General features: G+C 33.4%; 2 protein-coding genes across 2 annotated transcripts; one reads left to right on the top strand and one right to left on the bottom strand.

Moving 5' to 3' along the window:
- The first annotated feature begins 5342 nt into the window (after positions 1-5342).
- On the top strand, positions 5343-13112 carry LOC141672189 (cellulose synthase A catalytic subunit 6 [UDP-forming]-like). Its single transcript, XM_074478723.1, has 14 exons — positions 5343-5687; positions 6212-6407; positions 6489-6724; positions 6820-6922; positions 7020-7188; positions 8171-8437; positions 8557-8902; positions 9636-9773; positions 9897-10022; positions 10152-10364; positions 10510-10783; positions 10890-11086; positions 11179-11529; positions 12252-13112. Exons 1-14 carry the CDS (start codon positions 5607-5609, stop codon positions 12831-12833), a joined length of 3279 nt encoding a protein of 1092 aa, XP_074334824.1. The 5' UTR covers positions 5343-5606; the 3' UTR covers positions 12834-13112.
- Positions 13113-16058: 2946 nt separating this feature from the next.
- On the bottom strand, positions 16059-17342 carry LOC141674713 (uncharacterized). Its single transcript, XM_074481415.1, has one exon. It carries the CDS (start codon positions 17340-17342, stop codon positions 16059-16061), a length of 1284 nt encoding a protein of 427 aa, XP_074337516.1.
- Between the last annotated feature and the right edge of the window lie 1758 nt (positions 17343-19100).

The following is a 19100-nucleotide window of genomic DNA, read 5'->3' as shown; positions in this document are numbered from 1 at the left end:
TAGGAGAACACATAATTCAAAGGGAATCATCAGACATATAATTGTCGCAAAGGTAGTTCTGATTTTGTAATAGATTGTATTGCTCCACTTCTGTAAGCTCTCTTCCAATAGCGCGGAGTGAATCTTGCGCCAGTTGAAACATATAGTGATGACTCCTACGCAACAACATTCGATTATTTTCCTTCCTAATACGTGCTACGACATTAATCACTTTTCTCCTAAATTGTGACCAAGTAGGACTTTCCCCGGCTTCAGAATACATTGTAAGGGATTAACGAACCGGAACCCTTACACCCATAGCAATCAGGTCATTTCTCAGTCGGTCGGATTTTTCGCGTCGATAAGCCCATTCGCGACGTACACCGTCAAAGTACTCATTCGCACCACTAACCCTAAGACTAACATAATCATCATCTCTTTCTATGAATAAGCAATTACGATTTATGTTATATGACATTGTAGTAATGTTATGAGCCGTTTTGCATATGGCTTAATATTTTATATTAGAAACTTTGTTGGGTGAATAATTGTAAAAGTAACATTATTGAGAAGCATGAGTAAATTTTGTTGATAAGATAAAGTGGATAACCTGCCAAAATATGGTGGAAAATACAGTTGACATGAAATAAAGTTATGCAATAAATGACATAGATATCTGTATTATTGGACAAGTCATATTTTTGTCATGTTCAACATATATGTCATTATTGAGAAGCATGTAATAAAATCATGTAAAAAAAATAACGTGCAAGTCAATAACATAAAATCATAACATACTAACATCCCTTATAACATTTTGTGAAATTACGCTAAACAACACAACTTGTACAAAAAAACTACAATAATATGGGTTCTCATTAAGGATAATCTAAATCAATAAGAAATTAAATGAATTCTTTATTTACGGGAATACAATGTTCTTCACTTTTACAAAAAGTAACAAAATAAATCCGACTTGTCAACTTTTAAAAAGTAAAGTCGACTTGTCAAATGAATGCATAGCTCATGCCATGTTCGAATCTTCTCACAAATATGAAAAGTTAAAATAAGTACTGTGTGTACTTAAAGGAACTGCACATTTCATAAATTCACAGGAGTACTCACATGCAATTTTTTAAAATAATTTGACAACTCAACTTTTGTTCTCAAATAAACGACACAAATGAATAATGTCATTTTCAAATTTATTGCCCCAATAACATCAATTATTTTCACATTCCTAACTGCACATCTTCATATAACAGGCTGTAATAATGTAAAATTATGCTTATAAATAGCTGCAAAACTTTAAGTCATCAACTAAATTACCTCTTCCCCCTTCTAGTATTACATTTTCTCAATTTTGAGACTACTACACTCAGATCATGGACAAGGGCAAGGGACATGCAAGTTCTGATATTCATAATAACGGGAAAGTTAATTGGTATAAATGAACCGAATCTCAGGCATCGACTGAAGCTCAATGAGCAGAAATCTTTCTTGTCAAACAATTTGTTAGAAGAATGCGAGGTATAAGGACCGCACAAGGGTATCCAGTCCGTGACAATGAACAGTTTGTTGGCTATGGGGAAATACACTTGAAGTTTATGAGATTAACGATCGAGTATGAAAAAAACATTAATATGCATTTCAATGCTGGTCACATTTCAAAGGAGGAACATGACTATGAGTTAAAGCAAATATCTCGACACTACCACTTCATGGAGGACGAGCTTGAGATGAGGAAAAAGGAATACGAGGATGCAGTCGCAAGGTGTAGGGCTGAAAAGATACGTGAAGAGCACCGACATTGGGATACAAAATATGCGAAATATATTGTCAAACTTGGGGATTTTTCTCAAGGCCACGATGATGCTGGTATGGCTACAACCATATGTCATGACACTCACGGCCCGCACCCATGCCCATCGCGTGATACTCGGTCGAGTAGGTACACCTTGACCCACGTAGATGGGGAGGGAGGTCATATGCATACATCCCCTCAGATACAAGAGGATGAGGATGTAGATGATGAGATTGCTAACGAGATTGCAGATCCATAGTTTGATCATTACGTAGTTAATTTTGCAGATGACTAAAAAATTTGAGAACTTCTTTCATTATTCAATTTTCGATTGCAATGTACTATCCCATTATATTGTAATGTATTTCTCCCGTTCAATGTTTACTTATTCAATATTTCCTTGCAATATAATCTTTTCCTCATTTCAATAGAAAATGCACTCGCAATCTCATTTATTTATCTACAGCTTTACAAAAACTTTTATACTAACTTAGATGATATTCACATAATTGATGACAATACTGTTATTAAGCTACCCTGTACTAATCTTTATACATTCATGAATTAATAATTTTTCCAATTTATTGTATTTTTTTCGAGAGCTTATCTAACATTTCCCTTACCTTCTTACCATTTTCGGGTGGCTAAAAAATATTTCTCTAGTTTTTTTTCTTAACTTCAATTTTTTTTGTCAAAGTACTGTTAAAATATTAACATATAAAGTTATAAAATTTAAAATTTGGAGTAGATTACTATATTTTTTTAAAAAAAGAAAACACTCTTACTTATACTAATTCACATTTTCGTCTAAAGGACCGTTTTCGGGTGTCAACAAATATATCTTTATTAATTTTTTTCATTTAAATTTTTCCGTCAAGTGAAAGTATTGTACTTTTACGTCAATATTAGACAAAAATAAAATTAGCTTATAAGGATATATTACGCTTAATAATCCTCTCAAAAACCTTGTTGCACAAGAATTTTTTGTACCAATATTGGTTCGGTCGGAAAACAGGGGAAGAGCCAAGTAAACAAAAAAAAATTAAATACACACTACGCCACTTGAAGTGGCGCAACAAGAACCCCACGCCACTTCAAGTGACGAAGTGGCCTAGTGGGCTAGTTTTGCAAAATCTTGTTCAGATAGGCTAGTTTTGCAAATACTCGGTTCAGGTGACCCAGAAATGTAACGGAGCCGAGAACTTAGGTGCATGTCATAACATCTGCATATTATATAGATTTTTGGCTTTACACTCGCAAATTGTAATAAATTTGTTACTACCAGTAAATAGTAATGAAACATTACTACTATTAGTATATATGCATAATTGCCCGCAAATGTGGATGAAGTGTTAACTGTTAAGTATTGAGTGACACTTTAATATAACACCAGTTAATATTTTAGATTGAGTTTAATATTCAGAATAATTTTATATTATTCTTTTTCATGTATAATTTTTTTATTTTATTAAAAATAAGAAACCGAATCGGATCCGAATATTTGAATTCTTGCAAGAATTTGATCCGGATCTGTATTCAAATTTATATAAAAAAATGGATCGAATATCTACTATGGTTATTCCGGATCAGATATTTAATTTTTCGAATTTTTATAACTCGATACCTAACCGAAAATTCTGATAATTTGATTTTCGGATTTTTATACTCACCCCCTATAAAGGAGGCGAGTATAAGATATAGATTTGACAAACTAATTAAATCCAAAATTTTGGATTATCAAAGCTCTAATTATAAATTTAGATAAGTATTTGAATTTTAATTGTATTGATTCGATACCCAATTCGAAATTCGATCAAAACCTGAATCTCGATAAGAATCTGATCATGAATAAAATATAATAATTAAATATTTTATCTTATATTATTTTAGATGTAACATATAGTTTACAAATTTTAATTTTTCTATTTTATTATTAATATAGTAATAGTCCATATGTATCTAGTGAATTATAATTTTCTTTCTCGCCTCGGTTTTGATTAATATATTTAAGATGTAATTTTAGATTAACATATTTTGATTATGATGTATTTTTTTTAAAATTTTAGAAAAAAATTCATTCGTGTTGGAATATTCAGTATTATTTTATTTATATTTTGATTAAGATGTATTTTTTTAAAAAAATTTAGAAATGAATTCATTCATGTTGGAATATTCATTATTATTTTATCAACATATTTTAGATTTCATTTATCATTTCCATCAATGCAATATATTTGTTTGACTAATTTATTAGTTTAATTTTTATAAATTTAGTTATTATACCTATGTAATTAATGTTATTTGTATGTATGAGTGATATAAAACTTGATTATATATATTTTTTAAATTTTGAATACTTACATGAAGCTTAGACCTGATTCAAAATCCAACAAATTTATATTTGGACAAACCAAAAATATTTGAATTTATATTTATATTTTACAGAAGCCGGCCCGAAATCAAGCCCTTACTATCCCTCATGAGATTTGGGTGAGGGTTTACCACAAAATTAACTTGTTAACTCAAAAATATTAATATATGAAAACATTTATTTACCGCTTAAACAAAAATTTGATATAAGAATAATATCTCATACACACTTAACTTGGTTCACTAACACTCCCACAAACAAAATAATTTACATTTTTCCTGATTTCTCACAATTCTGACTCAAATTTCATTTTTTTTAAATCGAGCTGTTCTCCTTTATTCCCGGTCATGAGTTTACCGGCTTAGTTATATTGGGACTAGTGGGGACTAATTTTTTTTGACACGTATATATATTTCATATTAATTCATAATTTTAATTTTATAATATATTATTTTTCCACATTAAAAACACTAAAAAAAATTAATTTATAATACCAAAAAAGTTTTACTTTATAAATTCTATTATCGTTAAAAAAGTGATTTCTTCTGTTATAAAAAAGTTACTATATTTTACAATAAACTTAATTTTTGAATAATTTTGATGCATAAATATTTAGACGGACAATTTTTTTTAATAATTTTTACTTTAGCCCCCATTCCTTAAATTTTCTAACTCTGGCCGTGTCAGGAGTGTTATACGAGTTTTGCACTCAAAATAAAATCCATTTTACGGCAAATGCAGCAATCTGTGGTCACAAAGAAAGTACTCGAACGCGACCATTTCTCAACATTGACAGCTCACATTTAAACCAAAACCAGGAGCGACAGCTTAGCCTTACCTATTACGCACTACTCATTTTTCCAGATAGTGACACTAACAAAAATAAACCCCCTTTTTACTTTTAACAATTATTATTCATAAAAAAAACCAAATTTCATTTCTTAAATTACCATTATACCCTCCATCCTGGCCAGGCCCCACTCTTACAAAACCCCCCATGTTCCTTTTTTATTCACCAAAACATTACATACATTACACACACACAGATCTATCTTAATCGCTGTCCCTTTACCCTTACGCGCTTCTCTCTCTCTCTCTCTCTCTCTCTCTCTCTCTCTCATACACACACATAGACAGTACACACATTATACACATAATCTCTCTCTCTCTCTCTCTCTCTCTCTCTCTCTCTCTCTCTCTCTCTCTCTCTCATGTACTTAGATCTCTCTTGTTCAACCTCAGTAGTTGGCACTTATCAAAGTACATTAAACTGGGTTTCTCTCAACTCCTAAGAAAAATATAAAGATTTAATCTTTTCTTCTTAAATCATAAATTCACCAATTGGGTTTCTAAAAATCTTGCATTTCCTTTCTGGGTCTTGATTTTTATGTCAAAAAGATTGAATCTTGAAGAGTTTTAGTGTGTAATGTGTGTGTGAAATTTGGGGGTTTAATGGATACCAAAGGAAGACTTATTGCTGGTTCTCACAACAGGAATGAGTTTATTTTAATCAATGCTGATGAAGTTGGAAGGGTAAGTGCTTCAAAGTTTCAATCTTTCTTGCTATTACTGCATTATATATTTTTTATAAACTGGATTTTAACTCCTTTTTTCCTAATTTTTCTTGATTTTTTTTGGGTTTTTGTGCCACTAAATAAAGAGCTGAGCACATCTGCTAATTTTTTCTATTTTTGTGTGCTTATTTTGTAATTGAGGGTGATATATGTTTATAATTATGTATGTCATTCTTGTGAATTGTTTAGCCTGATAGAAGTAAGAAACTTGTTAGTGTAAGTGTTGATGTTAGTGTAAGTGTTGATGTGAGTTAGAATGGACTTTACTATATAAATCCACTATAGTAGTTGTTATAGATTTAGATCTATCAAATTTCCTATTTCTAACTAGCTTAATAGATTTCTCTATAATCCTAGTGTAAATGGATTTAATATCTCTTAATGACATTATTTGGATATTTAGTTTCAAGATGTCATATAAGTCTCAGTTACCTTTGTCAAAGTTGGGACATTTCTGATTGTGTGTTTATGTGATTGTTACAGGTTACTTCTGTCAAAGAGTTGAGTGGCCATTTTTGCCAGATTTGCGGAGATGAGATTGAAGTAACTGTGGATGGGGAGCCATTTGTTGCTTGCAATGAATGTGCTTTCCCTGTTTGCAGAAATTGTTATGAATATGAGAGAAGAGAGGGGACTCAGTCATGCCCTCAATGTAGAACCAGATACAAGCGCATTAAAGGTAATACAAGCTGCCAAAATTTTACTAGTTCCGTGCCACTTACTAGTCAATATAAATTTCTCAATCCGAAAAAAATTCCAGGAAGTGCGAGAGTGGATGGAGATGAAGAAGAAGATGAATTTGATGATTTAGATAATGAGTTTGATTATGAGAGCAATGACCAAAGATACCATCAACATGGAGGTGATGCAAATGTCACATCTGGTCGCCATAATATTGGTCGTGTTCCATCCAATGCTTCTGGGATCACTACACCCTTAGAGATGGATTCCTCTACTCTTAACCCTGATATTCCTCTCCTTACTTATGGTCAAGAGGTAAAACTGACTTGACACAGATCTCAGTATTGATATATTGTAATATTGGCGATAATTTTATGGGGTTTAAAAACAAATGTCTCTGTTTAAAACAGGATGATGCGATATCAGCGGACAGACATGCTCTCATTGTTCCCCCTTTTATGGGCCGTGGAAAGCGAGTACATCCTATGCCATATTCTGATTCTTCAGTTTCTTGTATGTTTCTTCAGTTCTGCACTTCTGCTAAATTGTGAATTTTTCTAAAGCTCAAGGAATTAGTCTTCTTACTGATTATCTGCTGTTAATTTTTCAGTTCCACCTCGACCAATGGATCCGAAGAAGGATTTGGCGGTATATGGGTATGGTTCTGTAGCATGGAAGGATAGAATGGAGGAGTGGAGGAAAAGACAGAGTGATAAGCTTCAAGTGGTCAAGCACCAAGGAGGCAATGGAGATGACCTCGATGATCCTGATTTGCCCAAGTAAGTGCAAGTTTTCTATTTTCTTGCACATAGAATATGGGAATGCTTATGTGGTGTTTTTTCTCTTTATTTCCCTCATAATAAATTAATTTTGGTCACTGAACTACAGTCACCATTTTTAGCATGAATGTGAACGTTTTTCATATCGTTAGGACTGGAAAGAGCATGTAGAAATCAAATTAAGTTGTTATTCTGTACATGTATATTTTTACGTTGTGTAGTGATGTAAATGTAAGGAGGTAGCGTGTTTGAAGTAATCATATATTTACTTTTATCTGATCCATGAAAAGACCTTCTCAGATGGTAATCCATGACATTTAACTCTTTGCATGTATGTGCAATACTTGCTATAGTTTCAGAACTAAAATGGTGGTTTTTGTGAGGTTTGCCGTAATGCCAATGCAAACAGAATTTGAAATTTGCTCAATGTAAATGAAACCTTTAACGCCGTCACCTAAACAATCAACTTAGTTTTGCTATTTCTAATGAAGCACTCGGTTATAGAGAATTCATTTGAATTAGATTATATAGTTTCCGTTCATGCATCCTCTTCTCTTTTGAACAGCGTCTATGGTATTACCACTAGAAAGAAGGCTGCTGTGCGTACAAGTGGTTTATGCTATAATGTGAACTCTGAGATCATGTGGAATGAGTTCTAACTAATTAATGGCATGAGTCCTAACTCATAAAGTTTTGATGTTGGGCTGGAAAGATAATACTTTAACCAACATGTGAAAGTCACAAAACTGTAAATGTGGCTTAAAAAAAGGAACTTCATAGAATTGTCTTTCAGTAGCATGTTTTGATATCAAATTGTCTAATTGATATAAAATCTAATCTGTTGGAACTAATCTGGGATGCGTTGTGTCAGAACTACATAATAATCGGGAGAAAAGTTCAAGATTCTTTTATTTTCCATATCTCTATTGTCGTTCAGTCCTTGTTTATAGGCTTCTTGACATATTTTGATAATCTTGTGTAGGATGGACGAAGGCAGACAGCCATTATCAAGAAAACTACCAATTCCTTCGAGCAAAATAAATCCATACAGGATGATCATTCTAATCCGGATGGTCATTCTTGGACTGTTTTTTCACTATAGGCTTCGACATCCAGTTCACGATGCCTTTGCATTGTGGTTGGTATCCGTTATTTGTGAAATATGGTTTGCTGTGTCATGGATATTTGATCAGTTTCCAAAATGGTCCCCGATTGAGCGAGAAACATACTTGGACCGACTATCTTTAAGGTACACTATCTCGGGGTTCTGTATGTACTATGTACGTGCACATGAATGTTCATATATCATGAATGCACTTTTCTTTTATGTGTTCTGATCCGAGTTTATCTGTCGAAAATGGTTATTAGGTATGAGAAAGAAGGGAAGCCTTCTGAGTTAGCTCCTGTCGATGTCTTTGTAAGTACAGTGGATCCATTAAAAGAGCCTCCATTAATTACTGCGAACACAGTCTTGTCCATCCTTGCTGTAGATTATCCAGTGGACAAGGTTGCTTGCTATGTCTCGGATGATGGTGCTGCTATGCTCACTTTTGAGGCTCTCTCTGAAACATCTGAATTTGCAAGGAAGTGGGTTCCTTTTTGCAAAAAGTTTAATATAGAACCTCGTGCCCCAGAGTGGTATTTTGCAGAAAAGGTTGACTATTTAAAAGACAAAGTACATCCTACATTTGTAAGGGAACGCCGTGCAATGAAGGTGTGAACCTAAATCTTTTCATTTTTACAATAAAGTGAGTACTGGTTGTGAAATACAAAGTTCATATATGAAATGCCGTAATAAATTATATGAAAAAACAAGTAAATCAGGTAAATACTGGGTAAAAGCTTAAAACTCATGTGAAATTGCAGAAAGTCTATTAGAGCAAGTCCAATGCAAGATGAAAAATAGCTATAGTTATTGCTATAATTTGTCATCAAAAAGTGTATTTTGGTGCTAAAACAAAACTTCAACTCCAATGCTAGATGCATTTTGAAACCAAATATTTCCTTATTTACCTAAATTTTGTCACTTTGCCCTAAGTTTCATTTAAAGTACAACAACATGCATCTCATTTGTAGTAGTATGATGATGTGGCTAGATGCATAAATGCATCCTTGGTTTCAAATTTAGAACCAAGGATGCATATATGCATATTTGCATCCAAGTATAGAACTCCTTTGGAGTTGAAATTTTTGACATTTGATTTCAAATTATAGAAATGACATCACTTATAGCATTGCATTGGACTTGCTCTTAGATGACACTCTAAATTTATCTGTCTTCATTGTGAGTCATGTTAAAGTTAAATGCATGCGTAATTTATTTTGTACAATGATTATACTAGTTGTCTTTATTTTGATATCTTATGGTGCTGGGTCACATGTTCTGACCATGTTCACGGGTATTTAGCTGTTTGCTAACCATATTACGTAACACCTAATGGTCACAGAGGGATTACGAAGAGTTTAAAGTGCGGATAAATGGGTTAGTTGCAATGGCGCAGAAGGTTCCTGAAGAGGGGTGGACAATGCAAGATGGCACTCCATGGCCTGGGAACAACGTTAGAGATCATCCTGGAATGATCCAGGTCTGCGGAATTTTCTTTCTTTGCTTTCTACTTTGGCCTTAATGCTATACACTATGCTGTAAAGCAAGACAATTTGATGTTTTAAATGAATATAAACACTTTTAATTTACATGTATACAACAGGTATTCCTCGGTAATAATGGTGTCCTTGACACTGACGGAAATGAGTTGCCTCATCTAGTTTACGTTTCTCGTGAGAAGAGACCTGGATTCGAACACCACAAAAAGGCCGGTGCTATGAATTCTCTTGTGAGTTCCTTAAGCACTACTTCCATCATATTTTACATCTTCATCTTGCTGTAAACTTTGATTAAGTTTTGTGTAATTATAGTTATATTTTCTTCTCCTGCCACTAACATTTATTGTGTGATCTTCTAGATCCGAGTCTCAGCAGTCATCTCAAATGCACCATACCTACTTAATGTTGATTGTGATCACTATATAAACAATAGCAAGGCACTCAGGGAGTCGATGTGCTTCATGATGGACCCTACATCTGGAAAGAAAATATGCTATGTGCAATTTCCTCAAAGGTTTGATGGGATTGATCGTCATGATAGATACTCAAATCGCAATGTTGTATTCTTTGATGTAAGTAAAACACCTTGACACCTATTTATACATTATGTGGTGCATGTACTGAGGCACCTTTTCTGTCTGTCCTAGACTTGGTTTTTCTTTTATGTTATTCCTGATGTCTTGTTGCATTTTTCTACGATTTTCAAATGACGTACAGATTAATATGAAAGGATTAGATGGCATCCAAGGACCGATATACGTTGGAACAGGTTGCGTGTTCAGGAGACAAGCACTTTACGGATATGATGCGCCAGTCAAGAAGAAAGCTGCAGGAAAAACTTGCAACTGTTTGCCAAAGTGGTTTTGCTGTTGTTGCTCATCTAGAAAAAAGACGAAGAAAGATAAATCTAAGGATAAGAAGAAGAAGACGAAGAGCAGGGAGGCTTCAACACAAATTCATGCACTTGAAAATATTGAAGAAGGGATTGAAGGTAAAGGATTGGGTAATGATTACTCAATAAATATAAAGCCCAAGTTATTGCTTCAAAGTTTTCCAGGTCAAACCTGTGATGGGCTTACATATATCTTTAATTGCAGGAATTGATAGTGAAAAAACTTCACTCATGCCCCAGATAAAATTTGAGAAAAAGTTTGGACAATCACCAGTGTTTATAGCGTCAACGCTTTTAGAAGAAGGTGGAGTACTGCCTGGAGCAACTTCGGCTTCACTCTTAAAAGAAGCTATTCATGTTATTAGTTGCGGGTATGAAGATAAAACAGATTGGGGAAAAGAGGTACTGGCAGTTGCTTCAGCAATTTAAGCTATCTAATTGATTTTCTCCTGCAGCACAATTTTTTAATGTCTATGTATAATATTGTATATCAGGTTGGTTGGATCTATGGCTCTGTTACTGAGGACATATTGACCGGGTTCAAGATGCACTGCCATGGTTGGCGATCTGTTTACTGCATTCCTAAAAGGCCTGCCTTTAAAGGGTCAGCTCCCATTAATCTTTCTGATCGTCTTCACCAAGTTCTCAGGTGGGCCCTTGGATCCGTTGAGATTCTCATGAGCAAGCACTGTCCCATCTGGTACGGGTATGGTTGTGGGTTGAAGCCGCTGGAACGGTTTTCTTATATAAACTCTGTTGTCTATCCTTTAACGTCTGTTCCTTTGGTTGCTTATTGCTCATTACCGGCTGTTTGTCTTCTGACGGGAAAGTTTATCGTGCCGGAGGTAAGCTCTAACTGGATTATGTCAATTATTACTTGTTACTGTTTTCCATTTACATCAGTAGTCTTTCTAATGACTCAATTTTTACATATGACGTAAAGTACTGTGCTGTCAAAAAGTTGCTATAACTTTTGCACTCAAGGGTGCATTAAGGGTTGACCGATATTAAATATAAAATTGACCTAGTCTCTACAAAAAACCAATGTTCATCATGCAGTTTTCGAAATTAAAGAAAGTGGTCTGTTATTATAACTTTACAAGAAAACTACGAGGAGTTGCCCATGTTAGAAAGAGACGGCTAGTAAAGCTGTTATTAAAATATATGTATCGTATTGTAATTTTTTTTGGGGGTTTCCTGGTTTTATCTTTGCATAGTCAAGCTTGTGTGGCTCAGTAAATTAGCTCAAGTATTTACTTCTTTGTTAGTTGTATTAGCATCTATAGTTGTTTACTATGCATCCGTGGGCTTTCTGAATTTTAATATTGTCAACATGAAATCCTGATAAATCGATGAATGATTAAATAATGTATAATAGCAGTGTAGGTCTCTTCTTTGTTTTTTGAAATGGCAGTAAGATGATAAATCCAGTAAATATATTCCTTAAAGATTTTAAGCAGCGAAATTACATAACAAGTGAAGAAAATATCCTTAAACTACTGCTTATAATTTTTTTAAAGATGGTTGATTGCAACAGTTGCTAATGCACGTCTTTCATTATTTGCAGATTAGCAACTACGCCAGTCTTGTGTTCATGGCCATGTTTTTGTCCATTGCGATAACTAGTATCCTAGAAATGCAGTGGGGTCGTGTTGGCATAGATGATTTGTGGAGAAATGAACAGTTTTGGGTGATTGGGGGTGTCTCAGCTCATCTTTTTGCTTTATGTCAAGGTCTTCTGAAGGTTTTGGCAGGGGTAAACACTAGTTTCACAGTTACTTCAAAAGGAGGAGATGATGGTGAATCTTCAGAGCTGTATGTTGTCAAGTGGACTAGTTTATTACTCCCTCCACTGACATTGTTGATAATTAACATTGTTGGCGTACTAGTGGGAATTTCAGATGCCATAACTAATGGTTACGAGTCATGGGGTCCACTCTTTGGCAGGCTGTTCTTTGCAATTTGGGTTATTGTCCATCTATACCCCTTCCTGAAAGGAATGATGGGGAAACAGTCTGGAGTTCCGACCATTCTTATTGTGTGGTCGATTCTACTTGCTTCGATCTTCTCACTTTTATGGGTACGAATAAACCCATTTGTGTCGAGGGATGGCATTGTATTAGAAGTTTGCGGGTTGGACTGCGACTGAGGAGAAAAGATATGCTTAAAGAGTGTTGCATGATTTTTGTGGAAAGACTGTTGAAAAATTGCACGAAAAATGTCACTTAACTGCGCAGTTGAAGACATCTTACACGTTTGTGTTATGCGATTCGTCGATAGCAGAATTGAGCTAATTAGAGCATTCCTGGTGCTGTGTAGATAGAAGGGCTGTGCAGCAGTTGTAGCATTAATATATTCTTTTTGTTACATAATTTTTCACAAATTTGTCCCAGTGAATATAAAGTTATATTATTATTCTTTAATTTAATTTTTCTTTAGACTTTACAAGTTTGTCAAATTTACAATGATGCAAGACTCGGCAATTGTACTGTGCATTTCGTGTTCATGTAACATGTATCGAATTCATACCCGACACTAAGTAAATCTGTGTCATGCCTTAGACAAAAGTTTCGTGTTGTGTTTTCGGGTCATGCACAAGTTCGGAACTGGTATCGGAAAGCCAATTTACATAAAAAGAGCTCCGAAAACCGAGATTCAACGCAAGGGGAGAACTCTTCGATACAGTGTCGTTAACTTGTTTGCAAGGAAATACGACGCATAGACTGGATACGAGTCCTTCAATCTGCTACTACAAAAAATGAAATGCTAACAAGAATGGTGAATGCCACGGCACTGGCATCTGGCATTTACGAGATTTCAACCCGATTAACGTATCTACTCCGAGTGTAATAATACTCAGATTACTTTGTGTATAAATTTGAGCACCGACAATAAGCATAGAAGAAGGGACCAATTCTTTCCCCACACAAATCAAATAATACAAGTCAACACATGAATATAAAAATAAACAGTTAAACTAGTGGCATTATTATAAAGGAATAGATGTAAAGTAAAAAGATTTGCTTCCACTTGTTTAAAATTGATTGAAATGAATCCAAAGCCAAGGCATCCCATCACACTTTCATGTTTAAATAATTAAACCTCTAAGAACGAAAACTCACCGACAGATTAGTTAACCCCACACCCTTCCCCAAAGTCTAAAACTTTGGTAGAATTAATAATAGAGTATAATATACATCTAATAATCCTTGTGCTAATCATATAATTGTTGGGCGATAGCAAATGACAACGACTAACTAACCATTTTCTTAAGGGCTCTCTTCTCCTCTCTGGCACATTGCCCATGTGACATGGACAATTCCATCTCACTCACTTTGTTTTTTGTTGCGAGCTAAAGATGTTTTATTTGTGCATCTTAGCCTTGTTATACGGTAATTCAACTTGGGAAAGAAATTTCAACGAATTCAAGTCAAAAGTTATCGAATTGATTAGTATTTGTTTAAGTTAATGAAAACAAAATGGTCCGGAATTAAGGTTTAACTAGCTTTATTACCCGTGCAAGACACGGACTAACTTTATTTATAAAAAATTGATATTTTTGTATACTTTTACGATATTTGTGTGTTATTTCATACAATAGTGTGTAGTTCATGTTAGAAGGACTACTGTAAAGACGAACATCCTTAAATTTATATTATATCGCGAATGTAAAGTTTAGAATGCACTCTTACCATAAAAAATAATGATTTTCTATCAAGTCTCAATGATTTTTTTAACTCGAGACACCAAAAATATTATAATGTTTAGGTGTCATGTTTATCAAAATATGGGGGCAAAATAGTAATTTTTTTGTACGGTCGAACTCGAACTTCAAATTACTCAGCTCATAAGGTTCACGAGTCTTATCGAACCGATATTATTTTTTAATAGAAATATATTTTTATCTAAATATTTAATATTTTATTAATATTTTATATATTTATTAGAATCGAATTCGAGCATAACCTATCATATTTCGAGTTTTTGTCAATATTTGGTAAAATTGATTCAAGTTTTCGAGCCAAACTTGAGGCTACCGAACTATTTACGACCCGAGTATCATGCTTGATTTAAGATTCAGGTGAAACCGAGCTCGTGCTCGAACCCGAACATTTTTATTCGAGTTTAAGTCTGAAAGTTTTTGACTCGGCTCGACTTGATTATACCCTTAGTTGTTGTAAAGTTGGTATTTCGAAGTGAGTTAATTAACCAAGTCTCAATATTTAATAAATTATTATTAAATGGTAATATATTATCAATAAGTTAATATGGTAACATGATATCAACAAATTATTTATTTAATATTTGTAATTTTTTTATAAAAAATAATTAAAATCACGTGGTTATACATGAGTATAAAGTTAGTATATTGTAGTGAGCTAATTACTCAAGTCTTAGAATAATTTTATTATATATCAATATTAGATTATATAGGTTTAGCCATCCAATATAAAGAAACAAATATATAAATCGGTACTTGATGTTATCAAAATATAATCAAATGAGCCTCTAGCTCAATCGATTGAAGTCAAATGTTTGGATATAGGTGTTACAGGTTCAATTCTACAAGCCAATAATATTTTTCCATATTTATTCAAATAAGAGCGCAAAATATTAATTTCGAATTATATGTTTTCCCTAAAAAATTTGAACCTATCGAACTTTTTACGACCTGAATTTCGAGTTTAAAATTTAAACTTCGGTTGAACTCGAGTTCGTGCTCGAACCCGAACATTTTTAATCGAGTACGAGCCTGACAGTTTTCGAATCGACTCAGATTGATTATATCCTTAGTTGTTACACGAGTATAAAGTTAGTATCTCGATGTGAGTTAATTATCCGATTTTTGATAATTAATAAATTATTATTATATGGTAAGATATTATCAACAAGTTAATATGATAATATATTATCAACAAGAAGTTATTTATTGAATGTATAAAATAAAAAAAATTATAATCTCGTTGTTGCACATGAGTGTAAAGTTATTATATTGTAATCAGCTAATTAACCAAATCTTAGAATAATTTTATTCTATATAAATATTGAATTATATAAGTTTAGTCACCCAAAATAAAGAAATAAGTATGTAATTCAATACTTGATTTTATCAAAATTTAACCAAATGAGCTTCTAGGTCGATTGGTTGAAGTCATATGTTTATTATAAGTGTAAAGTTGGCATATTGAAATGAGTTATTCAATCAAGTCTCAAATCATTATATTTTATATAAATATTAAAAAATTTATAAAATTTAATATAAGGCAAGGCACCTCGTGTAAATAAATAAGTTTTAACTCAATACTTAATGTTATAAAAGTTTAACCACAAGTGTATCTAGCTCAAGTGGTTGATGTGTTTAATTTGCAAATAGTTAGCATAGCTCAGATAGCATTGCTAGCCCGAGAAAATCACTGATTGTCCAAAGCAAAAAAGCGCGCAAGTTGAAAGTATGGTTAGTAAGAGCATCATAAGTCTCAATGCCTACTTCCCATGGCTCATTCAGTTCAACAATTAAAGGCTGCATGAAGACATCTATATTATTCTTCGGAGACTCGGGACCAAATATGAATGTCGAGAGAATTAGATTCTCTTGCTTCATACACAGCCATGGGGGAAGGTTGTAGTTAACCAAAATAATTGGCCAAGTACTATGACTTATGTTCATAGTACGAAAAGGATTGAAATCATCAACGGCTAGGCCCAATCTGATGTTTCTGTTCTTGAATGAAAATTGAGGATAACGAGCATCCAATTCCTTCCAAGCCTCTGCATCAGCGGGATGTCGAAGTTTGCCGTCCTTTTTTTGACCTTTTGCATGCCATACCATCAGTTCTGATAACTCTTTGCTCATAAACATGCGTTGCAACCTTTTTTTGAGTGGAAAGTAGCGCATCACGTTTGCCGGGACCTTGTGAATTAACTTCTTCTCATTATTGTCCACGACGCCTTTTTTTTCCACTACGACCCACCTTGAAGCACCACAAGTTTTACAATTTTCTTCTTTTTCATTTTCAGCCCAAAACAAAATACAATTATTGGGGCAGGCGTGTATCCTTTGATAATCGAGCCCTAAATCTTTAATAACATTCTTTGCCATATTAAACGATAAAGGAATGTGTGCTTCTGGAAAAACATCTTTTATCAGCTCTAATAAATCCCCGAACCCCGACTCTGAAATCCCATGAATGCACTTTAAAGAGTACAGCCTAATGATAAAACTTAAGCGGGAAATTTTTTTGCAGCCCTGATATAAGGGCTGCTTTCCCTCTTCAAGATGGCCATAAAATTTTTTGACATCATCATTCGGTCCAGTAGTATCATTAGTACGATGGAACATCTCGTCCAAATTATCTCCGAAGGTAAAGGAATCTTCAAAACCCATATTTTCTGCCCGTTCAATATCTATCCTATGATCTTTGCTCGAAACCTCACAAATCCAATTCGCATACAATGGAAAAGTGCTGTGGCAAATAAGATGATCATAAATAAGATCTTGAGTATGCCACTTGCCATTTCTACAATTCTTGCAAGGGCACAACATTTCATCGCCTACGGAAAATTTGGAAAATGCATTTTCAAAAAAATCCTTTATCCCCTTAATGTAAGGTGTACTGTATTTTGGAAGGGTTATCCATTGACTTAGATCATCGTTCATCACTACAGAAAACATGACAATAATGTTATATTCCTAAAAGAAAACAACGTAGTCGTGAAACCATACACCCATATTGGTTATACGTTCTAATAACACAACACAGCAGTGAAGCCCTAAGCAAACCGAGGTTATATTTTATGTTCTCTTTTTCATTGGTTGTACATACTAATAACGACACAACCGTAAAACCCTAAACCCATATTAGATATACGTACTAATAACAACGCAGAAGTGAAATCCTAAACCAATATTATAGATTATACGTATTAATAACAACACAGCATAACAACGCAACCCTGAAATCGTAAATCCATATTAGATTATACGTATCGAATCCATGTTATATGACCATTAATATACATGTGCATACACCCATTTCCGTATTATCCCACTCCTCCTACCTACCGAACTGTGACAATTAATGTTTAACAAAAATGTAAATACTCGTAAAGGGTTGAAACTCTCAGAAATAAAGGTCAATTAACATAAATGTACATACTCATAAACAATTGCATTATAGCGACACCATATATCTAATTACACAATCAATTATATCCACTTGACTACGATGATTTACAAGTAAGTTATAACTAAAGCCTAACATGAAAATCAACCGGATAAAAAGCAAATTTCGAGAAACAAATTTAATACAAAAATCACACTTACAGATCTACAAAAATAAAAAACCCCAATTCCAATTAAAATTATACAAAAACATGCATGTAACATACATGTATAAAATACAAAAAATACGCATGTAACAAATTAGAGAAGAAACTAACAGAAATAGAGGGGGCGAGAGAGAGAGAGAGAGAGATGTAGTACCTTACCGTTGAACCGCAAGCTGATTTGACCCTAGCTCGAAATCCAATTAGAAACCCCAATTAGAAACCCTAGCTCCAATCTGTGACTAGCTTCTCCAAAATGTGACCAGCTTCGCCAAAATGTTACCCCCAATTAGAAACCCTAGCTCGAGAGAGGAATGAGAGAGAATAGCGACTGGGAGAGAGAGAATGAGAGAGAGAGAGAGAATGAGGGAGAATGAAATTAGAGGGAGATAAGTTAATTTGTCTAAAATTTTATCGCTTCTCCAAAAAAATTGAGCCCGCCTGAAAAAGCCTAGCTAATTTCATCTCTTTTTTAATAAATTTTAAGTTTTAATTGTCTTTAAATTTTTAATTGATAAAAATTTATAAATTATTAATTAATACAGTTTATAAAATTTTAAAAAAAATATTTTATCAATCTTAACTAATATTAATATTTTTGCTTAATTATATTATAAAAATTGATTAATTTTCATATCAAATAATTATATATAATTAATTGTTTGTAAAATGTACTACTTTTTTATCCATTAATACCCTATTGTAACATAAATTCCCACATGTTACTCGTATGTAACACTTTGAAGCTATAGTAATATGTTTTAAAGGCTATGGTAACATCAAAAATACTACGTTGCGGTAGGCTAAGATGAGCATACCTAAGGTAACATAATTTTGTAACATGCATGATTAAACCATTGCGATAGGCCATCTATGGTGTAGTGTGAATACAGTGTTTAATATAATCAAATCGATTTTAAACACAAGTAACAGTAAACAGATATATTCAATAAGATAAACTTTGTTACAATGAAACTGTTCTCTCTCAGTGATGAACAAATATCACTAAGAGCTGCTGGGTTACAATGTATAATATTCTCGATAATGATAACACATATTGTAATAACCCCAAATTTTGGAATTTTTGAAA

Source organism: Apium graveolens, chromosome 7 (genome assembly GCF_009905375.1).
Source record: "Apium graveolens cultivar Ventura chromosome 7, ASM990537v1, whole genome shotgun sequence".
NCBI classification, from domain to species: Eukaryota; Viridiplantae; Streptophyta; class Magnoliopsida; order Apiales; family Apiaceae; genus Apium; species Apium graveolens.
Note: the sequence above shows the minus strand (reverse complement) of the source record. Positions and strands in the feature narration are given on the sequence as shown.